At 40.5% G+C, this 19,026-nt stretch overlaps 1 protein-coding gene across 1 annotated transcript in view; it reads right to left on the reverse strand.

Moving 5' to 3' along the window:
* Window positions 1-5,150: 5,150 nt before the first annotated feature.
* ZW10 (zw10 kinetochore protein) overlaps window positions 5,151-19,026 on the reverse strand; it is a 35,119-nt gene continuing 21,243 nt past the window's right edge. The window contains exons 10-16 of the mRNA NM_001075489.1: window positions 16,837-17,075; window positions 14,069-14,140; window positions 11,176-11,345; window positions 10,202-10,332; window positions 9,434-9,565; window positions 8,465-8,667; window positions 5,151-5,675 (exon numbers count right to left, since the gene is read on the reverse strand). Coding sequence (NP_001068957.1) covers window positions 5,555-5,675; window positions 8,465-8,667; window positions 9,434-9,565; window positions 10,202-10,332; window positions 11,176-11,345; window positions 14,069-14,140; window positions 16,837-17,075 — 1,068 coding nt within the window. The 3' untranslated portion in view covers window positions 5,151-5,554. The remainder of the gene's footprint in view (window positions 5,676-8,464; window positions 8,668-9,433; window positions 9,566-10,201; window positions 10,333-11,175; window positions 11,346-14,068; window positions 14,141-16,836; window positions 17,076-19,026) is intronic.

Raw genomic sequence — 19,026 nt, forward strand, 5'->3', positions numbered from 1 at the left:
TTGGAAGCTACTAAAAATTTCCTATTTGACTCTGTTTAAAAAAAATAAAAAATCTAAATCCTTTTAATGACCTGCACAATCTTCATCCCCCACCCCCCACAACCCCTATTACTTCTCTAAGCACCTTTCCTTCCCCTCTCTCCCTCACTCTCTGCTGTTTCTTCACCAGACACACTCCTCCCACCTTAGGGCTTTGCAAGGGCTGGTCTCTCTGCTCAGTGTTGTCTGCGCTCAGACATCCACATAGCTTGCCCACCTCTTCAGGGAGGCGTCCCCTAACCATCCTATTCAGAATGTCAGCTCTCTCCCCTTTCCTCCAGCTCTGGAAGGACAAAGGAATTTGGATTTATCACCCCATGTTTATTATTTCCACACATTTAAAATCTTCAAACGTATTACCTAATTTACTTATTTCATGTGTTTATTTTCTCTTTCGGTTCAGTTCAGTTCAGTCACTTAGTCATGTCTGATTCCTTGGGACCCTATGGATTGCAGCATACCAGGCTTCCCTGTCCATCACCAACTCCCAGAGCTTGCTCAAACTCATGTCCATTGAGTCGGTAATGCCATCCAACTATCTCGTCCTCTATCGTCCCTTCTCATTTCTTCAATCTTCCCCAGCATCAGGGTCTTTTCTAAGGAGTCAGTTTTTCATATCAGGTGGCCAAAGTATTGGAGCTTCAGCTTCAGCATCAGTCCTTCCAATGAATATTCAGGACTGATTTCCTTTAGGATGGACTGGTTTGATCTCCTTGCAGGCCAAGGGACTCTCAACAGTCTTCTCCCAACACCACAGTTCAAAAGCATCAATTCTCCGGTGCTCAGCTTTGTTTACGGTTCAACTCTCAATCCATACGAGACTACTGGAAAACCAATATCTTTGACTAGATGAACCTTTGTTGGCAAAGTAATGTCTCTGCTTTTTACATCTGTCTAGGTTGGTCACAGCTTTTCTTCCAAGGAGCAAGCGTCTTTTAATTTCATGGTTGCAGTCACCATCTGCAGTGATTTTGGAGCCCAAGAAAATAAAGTCTGTCACTGTTTTCATTGTTTCCCCATCTATTTGCCATGAAGTAATGGGACCAGATGCCATGATCTTAGTTTTTTGAATGTTGAGTTTTAAGCTAGCTTTTTCACTTTCATCAATAGGCTCTTTAGTTTCTCCTTACTTTCTGCCATAAGGGTGGTGTCATCTACATATCAGAGGTTATTGATATTTCTCCCAATCTTGATTCCAGCTTGTGCTTCATCCAGCCCAGCATTTCACATGATGTACTCTGCATATAAGTTAAATAAGCAGGGTGACAATATACAGCCTTGACATACTCCTTTTCCTATTTGGAACCAGTCTGTTGTTCCATGTCCAGTTCTAACTGTTGCTTCCTGACCTGCATACAGATTTCTCAGAAGGCAGATAAGGTGATCTGGTATTCCCATCTCTTTAAGAATTTTCCAGTTTGTTGTGATCCACATAGTCAAAGGCTTTGCTATAATCAATAAAGCAGAAGTCGATGTTTTTCTGGAATTCTTCTGCTTTTTCTATGATCCAAAGGATGTTGGCAATTTGATCTCTGGCTGCTCTGCCTTTTCTAAACCCAGCTTGAACATCTGGAGGTTCTTGGTTCACGTACTGTTGAAGCCTGGCTTGGAGAATTTTGAGCATAACTTTGCTGGCGTGTGAGATGAGTGCAATTGTGTGGTAGTTTGAGCATTCTTTGGCATTACCTTTCTTACAGATTGGAATGAAAACTGACCTTTTCCAGTCCTGTTTTTTCCAAATTTTCTGCCATATTGAATGCAGCGCTTCCACAACATCATCTTTTAGGATTTGAACTAGCTCAGCTGGAATTCCATCACCTCCACTAGCTTTGTTCGTAGTGATGCTTCCTAAGGCATCACTATGAATAAATCTATCTCTTTAGCACTAGAATTTGAAACACTCGAGAAACAGGGAATTTTCGTGGGGTTTTTCTGAGGGGGTCATTGTTCGGTGACTTGAGTAATGCCTGCACCCAGTAAGTGTAGGGAGTTTTAGGACCACTTGTAAAGCTGAGGCTAGGGAGGGAGTAGGTGTCTTCAGCCCTGGTACTAGTGTCTTCTTCAATAGCATGTGTAGCTAAGACCTATCCACTCCCACCCCGCTCTCTCACACTACACAAGAAATCTGGGGCACTCTGATTCCTGAGGAGGAGTGCAGAACTTATACATAGCTCATCTGCATCATTGCCCTCCTCCCCAAACTCAAGGCAGAGATTTCATAACATGGTTTCGAGACATCTAAGGCTAGCTCCAGTTATATTATGTGACATCACAAACTTCTCAACCAAACTCCTCATGACAAGGAGAGGAATGTCTGTCTAAACCATATAATTGAAAAACTTCTCAAAACTGGGGCTTTGTAACTTTCAGGAAATGTTAGGCTTTATCAAAAGGTCTATTTTTAGGAGGAAGTTGTCGCAAAACGAAAACCCATAACAAAAACATCCCCAGAGGATGTATGTGTACGTCTCAGAACTTTCAGAAGATAGACTTAATCATAGGAAATCAAATAAATAATAGAATGCATGCACGCTCCCTTAGTCACGTCTGACTTTTTGCGATCCCCTGGACTACAGCCCACCAGGCTCCTCTGTCCATGGGATTTTTCTAGGCAAGAATACTGGAGTGGGTTGCCATTTCCTCCTCCAGGGGATCTTCCTGACCCACAGATCAAACCTGCGTCTCCTGCATTGCAGGCAGATTTTTTACCACTGAGCCACTAGGGAAGCCCACATCTTTTTTAAACAATGTTATTACTCAAAGAAAATACCATCTGATCTATTCACGAGTGATTGTTCAGTAGTATGTCACCGTTCATAATACAGATGTATATAGAGTCTGGACCACCTTGCTGCGCTGACCAAGGCCAGAAAGTAAGCCCAGGGTGGAATGGACAAGCTCCTCGGCCTCGGTTCCCACGGACCAGGCCTAGCTGCCTTGTGCTGCTCCTAGGCCTGAGCAGAGAGTGCCATCTGGAGGATCTCCATTTCAGAGAGAATCCAGTGCAAAAGTGACCATGCATGGGTCACCAACCATTCAGAATCCACACTGCAACAGAACCACTATTGAGTTACTTCGGGGGTTTGCCTTTTTAACAGAAACTTTCCATGTTACTAAAACCTTGGAGACCCTTTCTGGAATTTCATTTCCCTGTCATTGGTATAGTACTGGGTGTAATCTGGGAAGAGCTTCTTCTCATTGACCTACAGATACAAGAGTCAAGCCTCTTAAAGTCCCTTTACCCTTGGGACTTCCCTGGCAGTCCAGTGGTTAAGATTTTCCCTTTCAATGCAGGGGGTGTTGCAGGTTTGGTTCCTGGTAGGGGAACTAAGATCCCACATGCCTCCTGGCCAAAAAAAACCCCAAAACATAAAACAGAAGTTCAACACTGTACCAAGTTCAATAAAGACTTTGAAAGTGGTCCACATAAAAAAAAAAAAAAAAAAAAACAATTCTTTAAAAAAAAAATCAGCTTACTCCCATAATCCACACTCTTTCTAGAGGAAGAAGGTTCCCCTCCCAGTCCATCCTAGGTTCCCGGTCAGAACAGTTACCTCAAGGTCTCAGTGAGAGCTGCAAGACCCTACTCCCATGTTGCTCAGTCAGAGGCTCATCTCTGACCAGAACGAATATTCACTTAAACACCAGTTGTTCATTGCCTTGGCAACTGGAGTCTGCGTGCTCTGTGTGCTATAATATAGAGTATTCATCAGAGGAACAAATGCTAAGGGATGGAGTCTACCCAGCCTCAGAAGAATTGTGATGGTTTTTTGTGCTAATGGGGGGGAGGGAAGGGATGAGGAGCACGCTATTCAGATATAAGAGATCCCACCCCTCAATTGCTACACCTGTCAAGCAACAGGAATAGCTTCTATGAACAAAAGAAATCTTCTATTGTGTGTTAACAGTCCTGTAATTCATGTATTTCAGTTCTGTCCTTAGCTCCCCATTCTTTCCATCACTGAAAAAAAAAGAATGCTACCTCAAAATGTGTGGATTTTCAAAAACAGTTATTTTCTTCAATTGTGAAAACGCTCCCCTCTCCCTCTCTCAAGGAAGACAACTTCTTTGTTCTCAAAAAAAAAACTAAAGTTGGTTCAGGCGTCTTTTTTCTGTGCGTTGTCATAATAGGGTATGTTGAGTATAAATAAATAGGTTGTCATTAACCACAGCTGAGTTCTCTGATAAAAAAAATACCAGCCTTCTTTCTAATTCATTCTTCTATGACCTCTAAACAGGTAAAAGGAAAACTAAGCAACCAGAATGTCTAGCGGCTGAGCCCGAACTAAGAACAAGGGGAAGTGGGAATAATTGAAAGCAGTTTACTCTATGCATGCCGGGGACTGGGGGCTGAAGCCTGAGGAAGCAGGCCACTCCACTGAAATCTTCCTCCAGACGGCACTTTCTCTGAGGCGCACGCACATGACACTCTTCTCCCTCTTTTCACAAGAGGAAATCATAGTTCTGCATGAAGAGATACAATCCAGAGTTCTACAGAGAATGACTTCAATCTAATATAAACCTCCAATGGCTGCAGAGTTACAAACACAGAAAGTTGAGCTGTAGGATTAACCACGTTCACCAAATAAAGGATTAGGCTGTAGAACCCAGAGTTCGCGCCTCACAGCACGTACAGACCGAAGGCACGCTGCAATTTAAAACCTTTGCCATCTGATAGGTACAGAAGCAGGGGAATTTGAGTAGACAAAAAAAAAAGAAGAAGAAGAAAAGAAAATCCAATTAAAAAAAGTAGAATTTAGTCTGGGAATTCCCTAGAAGTCCACAGGTTAGGACTCTGCACTTTCACTGCCTAAGGCCTGGGTTCAATCCCCGGTCAGGGAACTAAGATCCTATGAGCCGTGTGCAAGGTCAGAAAGAAAAAAGCATTTAGTTGAAACAGCAAAAAGTGCCAAAAATTTATACTAAAAGAAAGTCTTAGGGGTCCTAAGAATGTTGAGAAATTATCAGAGAGTATCATGAAGAAAGAAGATAAGTCAGTGATTCCTCTGTGAGGATCATAAATGTCAATAAAAAAAATGGCACAAAAGATAGGAAAACTTGATGGCCTCCTTTGTTAAGCTCCCATATTATTAAAGACACTCACCCATAACTCCGAAAATCATTATTTATTGGAAAGAAAAATTAAAAGCAGTCTCTTTAATTCCCACGAGACCAAATATAGTTCCCTTGCCCTCCAAAATAAATCTCCCATCCCTCACAAATTCTTTATCCTGACTCTTAGAATGTCCTGGATTCCTTAATGGATACAGTCCCCAGACCCTGGGAGCAACATGAAACAGCGTCCCCCTCGAGTTTCTTATCATGGGAGAGCGGCTGAAAAGTCAACAACTTGAGGTACTTCATTTGATATCTCAGCATACAGGCCAGGAGGTAAGGCGTTCTTGGGTGAAATCAAACTTCCACAATAAATCAGTGATTCCAAGAAGTCTTTAAAGGAGTGATGATGCCAAGGGAATCCTCCTGGCCAAGACATGGCCTTCCCAGGAAGATGGAACTATTTAATCTTAGCAAGGGTGGCTGCTCTTCTTTCTGTGTTCTGGAACAAGGCACGGATTAAAGCTTTCACTTCACTGGAAGAGAATGCAGTTGCCAAGGGCCCTTTTCCATCTGCCCACCTGCAAAATAAAAAAATACAATTTCTATTTCCTATTAAGTATAAGCAAAGTTTTTAAATTGCTTACTTGATTCCAAACATGTATTTGTTTAACTCATTACTGAACAGGGGATTTTTGCAGAAACTACTGCCTGTGGCCGGTGATTTGTTATATAAATGATATTAATTCAATAATGTGTTAAAATGGAAATAAAACAAGTTCTGGCATTTCCCCCCTTCTTTATGAGTCTACCACTCAGTATCTTTAACATCTTCTGCTTCTTGGCTGCATTTTGATATCAGCAGAGACAGATGAAGAGACCAAGTTAGAAAGATAAAAACTCTTCTCCCTTATTCTATACTCACTAAGCCCGTTTAAACTTGACAATTATGACCACATGCTCACAGGGTTATATAGAGAAATGGGATCTGTAACTACTTTAAAAAGCGAACCACAGGCAGCACATTTTAACTGAGAAAGAATAGGCACAAAAAATAATACATAAAATCACACACACAAAAAAAGTCAGTAGAATAAAGGGTAAAAAATATGAACAGCTCACAGACAGAAAGAACAAAAACTAATTGTTACCAGTGGGGAGAGGGAATTTAGAGGTAGGGGACTAAGAGGTACAAACTAATAAAATCAATTACAAGGATGTATTGTACAACACAGGGAATATAGCCAATAATAACTATAAAGGGAGTATAACCTTTAAAAACTGAATCACCATATTGTGCACCTGTAACTTAATATTATGCATCAAAATGCTTTTTTCCACAAAAAAGCACAGACTTTTCAATATAAAAAAAAGAATAGGCATTTTACAATGGAAAAAAAAATGATCACTAAAAAGATGCTCAATGTCATTAGAATTTAGGGAAATACAAACTGAAAGGACAATGAGCCATTTCACAGCAACTAGCCCAGGAAAAAATTTCAAGTCTGATAATACCAAATACTGGTGAAAATGTGAAACAACAGAATAAATAAACTATGAAATATGCAGCTATAAGATAAGTAAGTCACAGGGATGTAGCATACCCATAAGGAATATAATCAATATTGTAACAACTTTGGTGATGGATGGTACCTGCTATTACTGTGGTGATCATTTCATAATGCATAAAAATATCAAATCACTATGTTTTAAACATGAAAGCAATATAATATGTTAATTATAACTCTTTTTTAAAAAACTATGACTATTATTAGAATATGATAACAGCAGTGCATATGAACTGTAGCTACACATACTTTCATGAATGAATTTTCTAATCAAAAGAAGCAAGTTATAGAAGATTCCATTAACAGGAAGTTCAAAAACAGGCAAGTCTAAAATTTATATTTAGGGATATGTATGAATGTGGTAAAACTATAAAGAAAAGCAAGGAGATAACACAAAATTCAAGACAGTTACCTCTGGGGGAGGGGGGACCATTTGGGGAACAGCACATAAGGGTCTTCAAAGGTAATGATAATATTTTTCTTAAGTTGGGTAATAGGTCCGCAAACATTTATTTTACTCTTTTTTTCTTTAGACCTGTGAATATGTTATATATACTGTACTCCTTCATAGGTATATTTTTTAATTTTTAAATGTTTAAACTACACACTGGAGATAGTTACTTTGGTAAAAAAAAATATTTTCTCAATTAGTTATCCTTATATCTACTGAAATCTCTGGGAGGAGAAACATCTTCCTAGTCAGAAGAAAAGAAGCTGAGATATATCAGTATTATAACTGTTCTCAACAAAGAATTAATGATCATTCTTGGGCTGCAAGAGGGCCCTTTTAACAGCAGAAACAAAATTTCTCATCTGCTGCCCTCTGGAGTCTTATCTGAAGACATAACCCACCAAGGACTTGTAAATAATAGAGGAATCAACTGAAGTTTGTACTAAGTGCAGTTAGAGGTCTTCTGAGGTGATTTTTTTTTTTTCAAGCAAAACTCTCATTTACCTTGTTTAAGAATGAATAGTATTTGCTGGGAACAACTCAGACACATCGAGGATAGGTAGTCTAATATACTTGGGCATCTGTAATAAACCAACCTAAATCAGCTAGACAAGTAGCTATAGAGATGGATATGGACCTTAACGCCTATTCAGTGCGTTCTCTATGCAAGGTTATGTGTGTTTGTTAATCATACACCAAGACAATAATTAAAGCATCCATGGATATGCAACTAGCCAACATCTATCCTGTTTTGCACAGTATCAATGACCTTCACACACTCAATAGGATACAACAAAGCACGCAATTGCAGAGCATAGCAATGTTAACTGATGGTGCTGAGAGAAAACAACATCCGCTGTACTTAAGAAAAGAGGAATCCTTTCTGTGTGTGTGGTACTGAATCCCTGTAGAAAAACTGCTGCCCAATCCAACAATGGTTTGATGCTGACTATTCTTACAGGTAAAAGTCACTTCTCTACTAACATAACAAAATCGATCTTAAAATGCATCCCCTGTTGGTTAAAATGGGCAAGAATTTCCATCTAGGTGTCAGAAGGTTGTATTTCTTGTAAGTGCAAGTGGTACAAGATCATCTATCTGTAGAGCACGACAAAACAACACGCTCAAGACAAAAATAACAGAAGCAAGAAGTCCTTACACTATCAAATATGAACAGTGGTCATGAGATCCGCGCTACGACAGGCCGTGCAAAGGCCCCAGTTACTGCTACTCGATATGAAACCTTCCTGAGTAACACTAAGAAACAGAGAAAAGCACTGCCTTCGATGGCACTAATATTCTTTTATGGTTGTGAAGACATAAATCAGTCCTACAGAAGGGTTTTACCCACCGATCCCCAATTTCTTGCAAACTGGCTTGTAGCATCATCATCAGCTCTTTGAACGGCATCCATTTGGACACGTAGACTGGCACCTCTTCTCGGTATTTCTTATTCTCGTTTTCTTCCGAGAGAGGTGCAAATACTTGAGGTCCTTCATCCACCACTGTTTTGCACAAGGAATACAATCTGTCAGCGTCTTCGGTAGAGATGTCCTGATTTTGCACAAAGGGAACACAACAGAACAGAATCGGACCAATTTAGCGGGAAGAAAACAGCAGATCTTTGGTGCAAGCTACGCAGGGGGTCAGTGGCAGCAAGATATTTTCCAACCAATTTAGCAGATCTTACTGATCTCATCAGCTCTGACAATACTCCCCAAACTAGAATGATATGCAACAGGTTTCAACAGATTGTTGGTAATTTCATTTGCTTGCATGAAAGAATCTGTTTCTCCAGTAGAAAATGGTGCAGCGTGCTGGAAAGCAGGGAATCTTATTACAGGGGTTTAGCCAATCTATATTTTAGAGGAATCAGCTCGCAGAGTCCAGGCAACTTTGCTGCAGGACCACACATATAGTCCCCATGTCAACAGGGTGCTGGTACAGTGGTGCCTGCACAAGGCTGCATTCTATCTTACTAAATTAGAGTATTCGATCCACTTACTCATTAAGTATACAACTTCACACTCTGGATTTTGGGAGCACTGCCCCATTTCCAGGCTCCTCACTCATAATTTACACAGATGCCAGGTGGCGTCAGCTGTATAATCCTACTTTCTTAGATAGATACGAAGGACAGAGATTAGCAAGACTCCAGCAAAACAGAATTAAGACAAAAGTGAGAAAATAACAGTATAATGACTTAGACATGAAACATGAACAATTTCTTCTACCATCTGTGTTGACTAAAAATGAGGCATCAACATCATCGGAAGAACAACTTTAGCTCAAGTCTGGAGAGGCATCTAGTGGCCCTTACCTCCAGTGCAGTGATCCTGCCAATGATCTCGGAGACCGCTGTGTTGAGTAAAGTCCCCATAGCCTTGCAATATATGTTCACCGGCAGGACATCCTGCCACACAACTCCGAGTCTCTTTAGCTGGTGCAGCACCTGTCAGAAAAACACAGATCTTTACATGGAACAGAGGTGGTTACAACTCACATTTTCCTAGATTTACATTTACCATTTCTGTGTGTGTGGAAGAAGAGGTGTTATATAAAAGTGATGTAAAGCCATTCAGAACACGTTTCTCGAATATTTCACCCTAGTGATATCTTTGCTTGATGAAAAATACTTACCCTGTGGACAGGAAAACTGGAGTAAAAAAGTGTGTCACTTAAGAGAGAGAAGCATCTTTTTTTTTTAAGATGAAAGCTAGTATTTCAAACTTCTCAGAGTTCATGGGTTAAAACACTGGGTTGGTCAAAAAGCTCATCTGGGTTTTTTACAACATCTTTTGGGAAAACCCAAACGAACTTTTTGGCCAACCCAATACTTGTGATGGGAGACTTATTAGATAACTAGGCGCACTACTGGCTTAATGGGAAGAGAGCTTCCTATTGACTTGGTGGGGCAGGGAAAAGGAAAGGAAAGGCCATCAACGTGACCAGAAAAGGTGGCCACATTTCCACAGGGAGTTGTGGGGAATCAACTGAGCTACCTGCCACGTACACTTTGCAGCTTAAAAACAAGCAGGAAGCATCTAAAGAAAGAGCACGAACTGCAGAGCTAACAACAGCTCCCTACCTGCCGCACCGCTTTACTTGCTGCAGAATAATTGTCCTCATCGTCCATGTTTGAAAAGTTTCTAGCACTTGATAATCTTTCCAGGAGTTCTCCTTTCTGTGCCCGCATCTGGGCCAGAAAACACTCTGTCCCTATGACGAGAAAAGAGACTAAAGAATTCTGAGTGTTGTTCAGTTACACACAGGGTGGAAGAGGAGAGACAAGACGGAACCTAGTATCTGTTTTTGCCTATTTGAAAACAACTGCTTGTTAGTTAACATAAGGTGGCCCTAAGGTTACGATTAATAAAAACACCACTTCTAATACATCAGCCAGTCCCTCTAAGCCCATCCTCAGAATAGTGAGCTTTTTTTCAAAAGTCCATCCAGAATCAGATAAGAAAGACTACATATACAGTAGAAGCCACTGCTTATTTTTCTGATATATCTACACCACCTCAGGGGAAAGTCAGGAATTGAAAAGCTACGTAAATGATACAGATTCTCTGCTTTTCCTAGGCTATCATTATAGTAAACATACTGATATCCCATATTTCTTTTGATTTTTAATAATCAGAAGTAAAGCTAAGGGAGGTAGAATAGAAGGGAGCTGGTTTGAGGTTGTGCAAACAAATAAGCACTGACATTAGTGACTCTTACGAATAATGCTAACAGGACTGTCACACTACTCCTCTTAGGACATGTCACTCTACTGACAAAACTCTAATTTGGTGAATTCACCACACACCAGCAATGCAGTTTGGAACTCTAATGTACCACAGAATCATGTCATGAAAAAGCAATGCTTTCAAAAGACTGCATTCACTTCATAAAGCTAAATAACTGGGAACACCTGCGAATTAAATGCCCCCTCTCTTCCAGTATAGCTCAGGGACCACCATCTAATTTCAAACAGGTCTCATTTGTAAATTACACAGATACTAGTCTGACAAGCTGCATTATCAAAATGCTTCCCTACATTTAAGGCATCATTACCAAGTCTCCGGAAGCCAGGTACAAGGTCCACAAAAGTAGTAGTGCCATCGCACAGAATGGGGGCGAGACGCAATCTGAACTGATGCCCGAGGGTTAGCAAGTGGTGGGCAATATACATACAGTTGTTGTGGTGAATGGCAGCCAACTGTGGCAGTTTTTGAAGGTTCTCCCTAGGTCAGGAGGAAGCGAAGGAAAAGAAAGAAATCACCTGTTACTGAAGTTGACTCGTCTAATGACTTTCTCGGGATTAATCATTGTCTACTGTATAAATGCCATATGTAACAAGATGTAAACTCATCGCTCCCACTCCCACGCAGTGAGTTTGTTCTGCCTGCATGAGACATTATTCGATAAAACTAGCCCAGTGGTTAACAAGAAAGAAAGAGCAAGGGAATGGATGTTTACCTGTGTCAACTCTTTGTACTAGAAACCTAGAATCGCTATACATAATTCCCTTAAAATTTAACACTGATAAGTCTGTGGAAATATAGGTTTGCTTCCTCTTTCTCCAAACTCCTATTTCATTTATACAATGAAGCACCTAACTATTTTCCAATTCACTAGTTTTCAAAGATGGCTGCAGATTAGAGTCATCTGAGAAAGTTTAAATATATAGATGCTCAGACCTCACTCTCCAAACAGAACACAATCTCTGAGTGAAATCAGGGCATTTATATGTTTTAAACACCACCCCCCCCAGGTGATTTTAAATTTTCATAAAAGATTAAAAATCACTGTTTTCATTCGTCCACACATATTAGTCTATCTGCCTAGCATGGGAAGAGAGCTTGTCTTAAACCTCTGCTACATATCCACTTGCAGTCATTCAATTAAAACTTCCTGGTTTTCAATTAAAACTTCCATTCCATGTCAGGCTAGAATATACAAAGCTGGAAACTAACATCCTAAGACAGTTGTCCTCACTTTGGGCTACATGTCAGAATCATCACAGGGCTTTAGAAAACAGAGATATCTGAGTCTTAAATCACACCTATACATCAAAATCTCTAGAACTGGGGCCTAAGCAAATATATATATTCTCAAAGGTCCATGAAAGAGTCTAAAATACTGCCAAAGCTGAGAACACTAATCTAGAACAGTGGTTCTCAAAGTGTGGTCCCCTGGCAAGAAAATAGCAGCATTACCTGGAAATCTGTTAAAAAGTCTAGGCTTTATCCAAACCCTGCTGCTGAAGCTTAAGTTCCAATACTTTGGCCACCTGATGTGCAGAGCCGATTCACTGGAAAAGACCCTGACGCTGGGAAAGATTGAGGGCAGGAGGAGAAGGGTGCGGCAGAGGATGAGATGGCTGGACAGCACCACTGACTCAATGGACATGAATTTGAACAAACTCTGGGAGACAGTGAAGGACCATGAAGCCTGGCGTGCTGCCGGCCATGGGGTCTCAAAGAGTTGGACATAACTTAACGACCAAACAACATTACTCCAGCCCTACTGAAACAGATATCTGTGGGGCATGAAATCTGGTAATTTGTATTTTACCAAAGTTTCCTGGTGATTCTGAAACACACTAAAGTTTGTAAACCACTGGTCTAGCATAAAGTTCTCAGATCATACAAAGGGGGGAAACAACAAATCTAACTCCACCCCAGTGTGAAAAATGTTTCTAAGCACAAAAAGCCCTAAGCCAACTGTCTTTGAATCCCCAAGGACATGGCTATCAACTGACCTGAAGAGGTTTTCTCTTTTCCTTTACCTAACTAAGTAGAAAGTGAAATAAAAGTTTTAAGCCACAGCAAAGAGAATACAAATAAAAATAATAAGTTTACAATAAATAAGTGGTCTTTTAGAACAAAATAACTGGGCCTACTTAAAAACATCTCAATTGTTCAAAAATCTATCAACATTAAACTGACCTTTTCTTTGAAACCAGAGTTCTTGACTTAAGGAATAGCTTTGCTGACATATTACTTAAAATATTTATAAAGTCATCCAAAACACTTTATTTGGATGATAGAGAGAACTCCTGGAGGCTTAAATATTAACTTATCAGATTAATATCAAAAGAAACTTTAAAAATCCAAGATGTGAGGTAAATACACCCTAAGGTCACTAAGAAGAGCAGCTGTGTGTGTGTGCTAAGTCACATGCAGTCTCTCCTAGAAATGTTGATTCATGTCCTTGCGGTGGGGTGAGGAGAAAAGGTGGAGGAAGATGGAGTAACTTCAGTTATGTCCAACTCTCTGCAACCCTATGGACCATAGCCCACCAGGCTCCTCTGTCTATGGGATTCTCCAGGCAAGAATACTGGAGTGAGTTGCCATGCCCTCCTCCAGGGGATCTTTCCCCCCTCCAGGGCTCAAACCAGCACCTCTTAAGTATCCTGAATTGGCAGGCAGGTTCTTTACCACTAGTGCCCCCTGGTATTAAGTCTGCAAAGCTATGAATGCCAAGGAAAAAATGTGGGATGTTTACTAGATAGCAATATGGAGCAATGGATGACCTTTTTGTTTTGCAACCAAGTAAAGTGAGACAGTTTTGAAAATACCTACCATTACTAATAGGGTAAAAGTTCTCTTGAGTTTTCAAATCTGTCTTACCTACTATACTACAGATGAAATGGCAACCCATTCCAGTGTTCTTGCCTGGAGAATCCCGGGGACGGGGGAGCCTGGTGGGCTGCCGTCTATGGGGTCACGCAGAGGCAGACACGACTGAAGTGACTTAGCAGCAGCAGCAGCATAGTACCCCTATTAACTGATTATTAAATGACTGATGTTCTTTAAACATGTATTGTAAATGGTTTATTGTACTTTATTGTGAGTTTTAGCAGCTAATTATCTTATGTGGGAATATAAAGTTACTGTTTTAACCTGACTCAAACATTTCAAGCCTACAATATTATACAGAAGTCAGACACAGTGGCACTTACTTGTGATATGTTGGTACAACATCATGGAACAAATGGAAGATATTCCTCACTGAGTAGAAAAGTTGAACAGCACTAAAAAGAAAACACAGTTTCAAGAGAAACGCATAAGGATATAAAGGCAATGAGAAAAAAAATTCTAAGTCAGTGCACCTTAAGTGAGATCCCCTACTAAGACTACAGCTGGAGAGACTAAGCTCAGTCTACAGCTGAGACTACAGCTGCCTTGGCCACTGCTGAGAACACTACTCCTCTGGATGGAATGAATTCTCAGCTAGGAGTTACCAACTGAACTGCAGGTCTGAAAACCTGGGCCCATTCACAGCACTAAGAACAGTGGCGTTCAAGCTAAAGCCTCTTTTCCATTTATCAATTTGTGTTCTGCCAGGACCCCGAGTATCCCTTCAGTAATGAATGGAGCTAAGCCTCAGCAAATGTCACCTGCTCACTGGCGCACTCTGCAAAGGGCAAAGCATCAATAAAGGCACTCACTGGTGCTGCCAGGGCCAGTCTGCCTTCAGCCTCCACCTTTTCTCCTTCTCACCCCAACGCAAGGACATGAATCAACATTTCTAGGAGAGAATCCAACCTCAAGATTTCTTGCCCTTTAAGTCTGGTCTTAGAACACCTGAAGATTATTATTAAAAAGCTCTCAGAGCAAATAAAAGGCTCATGGAGCTTACTTCTACATAAGACTAACTGAAACTATGTACCCTGAGTAAGTCACAGGAATTCCACCAATGATTATTAAAAATTAGTCATGGTTCACTATACCCCAAAACACTGTTAAAACTTGATGACTATGATACCTAAATTATTTCATTTTATTTTCATTGCATTCTTGTTGTTTGAAGTTTGATAATAGGAAAGTGGGTTGTTGTAGTTGTGTTTTTGTTTGTCCTATTAAAACTAATTTTTTGGTGAGAAGGATGTCTGTAGACATTCAGTATACAAAACTGTTGTTTGGTGGGACTTCCCTGGTGGTTCAGTGGCTAAGTCTCTGCACTCCCAATGCAGGGGACGTGGGTAAGATCCCTGGTCAGAGAACCAGATCCCACATTCCGAAACTAAGAGTTCACATGCTGCAAGTAAAGACCCAACAGGCTGCACCTAAGACCTGGTGCAGCCAAATAAGTAAATTTAAAAATACACACACACACACACACACACATATATATATATAGTTTGGTATTATCTTATGAAAAATTGCCTTGCGTCCCTAACTTCTGCTTGAGTATATTTCAGGTGAATGCCACGTAAAAATGCCTGCATGCATACTCAGTCACTCAGTCATGTCCAACTCTTTGTGACACCATGGACTGTAGTCTGCCAGGCTCCTCTGTCCACCGAAGTTTCCAGGCAAAAATACTGGAGTGGGTTGCCATTTCCTACTCCAGGGGATCTTCTAGACCCAGGGATCAAACCGGCGTCTCCTGTGTCTTATGCATTGGTAAGTGGATTCTTTACCACTGGGCCACCTAGGAAGCCCTATTCACTCCTGTATTTATTCTGCCAAGTAAAAGGGAAAGTCACTCAGTGTCCGACTCTTGTGACCCCATGCACTATACAGTCCATGGAATTTTCCAGGCCAGTATACTGGAGTGGGTAGCCTTTCCCTTCTCCAGGGGATCTTCCCAACCCAGGGATCGAAACCAGGTCTCCCACACTGCAGGCAGATTCTTTACCAGCTGAGCCAAAGGGAAGCTCTTATTCTGCCAAAAGAGTACATAACTCCCTTCACATGTATTACATTTTTCTTCCTCCTTATATTTAAAACCAGACAGACTTATGAATATAATGATTCATTGAAGTCATGGAAGTATTTTAGAATGCATGTTCTTTCTGGAACAGAATAAAGGGGTTTGTTTATACATGGGGATTAAAACTTCAGAAGCCCCATGGAAGACGCAATTTGATTAAGTCAAGCTCTAACTGAAACTGTTTTCCTATGAGAATGTGAAATAAAAAACTATGATACACAGATTCAAACTAAAGAGGCTTTGGAAAACCCACTCTATGATCAACTTGGGCTACAGCCTACTGTCGTCTCCTCAGTCTGGTTCAGGAGTAGGGGAAGGAGCCTATTAAACAAAAAGAGATTCAAATATGGAAGTATGTGGGATCGAGTTTAGGTATCTTGAATATAATGTTGATTAGAAGAAATCTTCTGGAAAGGGAGAAATTAGAACTTTGGTGCATTTCATTCTTTTCCGTCTACCTTTGGCTGCCCAACAAACTATTACTGCTTAAAATTAGTATTTAAAATATAAATTAATTAGGAACTAGATTTCAAAAGATAAAATGAATGTTAGGCTAAAGAGCCAGAGCATGCTGAAGCAGGTGGTACAACTATCACTATGACCACCACCACCAATGCTAATTAACATCTGAGTATTAATTATTTCCAAGGGAGCATTCTATGTTCTTCACAAGAGCTTTCTCATGTAATACCATTCAAGTCAAATAAAAAGTTGAAAGTAAAAAATTAAAGAGGTTTTTGTTAAAAAGTGATTAACAATTTTTAATGTCAAATCCATTTGTCCATCCACATATATGATTTTATTTCTCATACTTTGCTGTAAGACTATATGTTGTTATAAGTAAAAGTTAATTACTAATACATATCTGTGTGCTATACTGATTCTTTAGGGAAAAAATATTAATAGGATAAGAAAACCCAAAGAATTCCAGTTAATTTTCTTAAGAAATGTCTAGTTTAGATATACATTTAACCAAGTCATTGCCATTTTCAGATAACTCAGAACTCATACCATTGATCACTGCTGGTTGTTGCTTCCAGTAAAGTCTGATAGGCAAGTTCCATTAATTTCTTCACAGATTCACTGATGCGACATGTGGGCAAAGAAAAGGAATGTTGGTCCAATGTATTCTCAGGCTCTAAATTCGCCACTTCATTGCACTGAGCGGTGGATACTTCCTGTACTTGTAGCTTGTCGTCCTCATTAGGACGAAGTAAGTCTGGCACACTTATCTGAGAAGCAGGAGTGATCTAAGAGTCAAACACAGAAAACGCATCGTCCTCAGAATAATCCAGGTGCATGCAGATGGTCAGGAATGAGATACTGACCGCTTCCATCACAATGAAGTTGTGGATCCACAGAATAATTACAAGATATGAGTGAACGTGGCAGTACTTCAATGACTGCTCAACCTTGGGTGAAAGGATGCCATAAGGAATAAGCAATACCCTTTACTGGGCCGTTCTCTTCACTCTGCATTCTTACTCTTGGTGGAAAACAACAAAGCTGTGAAACTGACCCAAGACTTTAGGTAAATGAAAGGACCTTCAAAAAGTCCTCTTTCTCAGATTAGACTGTTGCACTAACGCACACCAGTATGACTTTGTGTTCCACTGTCATTAAGTTATTTCCCATCAGAAACATGTCTCGGCTTAGCCAAAGAAACAACACATTCAAGCTAGCTTATGCTGCTCTTAAAAACAAAATTCCAAACAAAATCCAAAAACCTTCCCTCCATTTACACTGAATGAGAATTCCCAGATTTGGTGAAAAATAAAGAGAAGAACGGGGCTTCCCTGGTGGCTCAGCAGTAAAGAATATGGCCTGCAATGCAGGAGGCAGTGGTTTGATTCCTGGGCTATGAAGACCCCCTGGAGGAGGGCATGGGAACCCACTCCAGTATTCTTGCCTGGAGAATCCCACAGACAAAGAAGGCTCCACAGGGTCGCAAAGAGTCGGACACGACTAAAGCGCAAGAGCACACACACACAAAGGAAAGAATACTAGGCCTCTAGTCTGGAAACATCAGTGATATTTTCTACCCTAACTTTACACAAAGTCATTTAACCTCTCTTGACCTCAATTTTCTCATTGCAATATGAATAAATTGCATTAAAACAATGGTTTTCAAATCTCGCTTATCAAAGATGCCTCAGGAGCCAAAAAAAAAGTTGGGGGGAGATTAAGCAGGTGGAAGCGGCAGGTTCCTACCTCAAGAAGAGCTGCTCTGCTCAGCACATACTGGACCTCTATGGAAAATTTCTGATAGAAAAAGTTTAAGTTTTTTTCAAGTCTCAAAAAAACATTAAAGTCATCAGACTTGCCATCTATATATAAAATTTGTACAATAACATCTATTTTGTAGGGCTGTTATAACGTTTCAATGAGAATACAAATATCACACCCAGGGGAGGTGCCACTGGCATCGAGAGGGTAGAGGCTAGCGGTGCTATTGAACATCCTACAGGACAGGCCCCAGAGCAAAGAATTACCTGGTCCCAAATGTCAACGGTGGCATTGCTGGGAAACTCTGATCTACAGGAAGTGCCATCATTAGGATCTGGATATTTGGGAGGAAAGTACAGTCTTACAGAATGTCAGAACTAGTTGAATAGGGAGCTCAGAGATTATCTAGTTCAATTCTGTCATGTTACATACAAGGAAACTGAGGTCCAACAAGGCTGAAAGGTTTAGCCCAGAGCCACAAAGCAACCTAGTAACACTCTCATTTATAACAAGGAGTTAGGACGAGCTCTTGGGATACATATTAATTCACCAAATATTGACTGAGCACTAATACACAGTAGTGGGCACCAGGTACATTCTTGATGCTAGAGGTACAACAGTAAACAAAACAGCAAAGAACAAAACACACTGGAAAAAGAGAAACCAACCCTCCCCACATAGAGCGTGTTTGCTAGCAGGGAAAAACAGTAATTCAGACAAAATATTTATTGACAATAAGTAACATGAAATGAAAGTCATTCAGTCATATCTGACGGACTCTTTGGGACCCCTCGGGCTATACAGTCCATGGAATTCTCCAGGCCAGAATACTGGAGTGTGTAGCCTTTCCTTTCTCCAGGGGATCTTCCCAACCCAGGCATCAAAGCCAGGTCTCCCGCATTACAGGTGGATTTGTTACCAGGTGAGCCACATGAGAAGCCCAAGAATACTGGAGTGGGTAGCCTATCCTTTCTC

Source organism: Bos taurus, chromosome 15, assembly GCF_002263795.3.
Source record: "Bos taurus isolate L1 Dominette 01449 registration number 42190680 breed Hereford chromosome 15, ARS-UCD2.0, whole genome shotgun sequence".
NCBI classification, from domain to species: Eukaryota; Metazoa; Chordata; class Mammalia; order Artiodactyla; family Bovidae; genus Bos; species Bos taurus.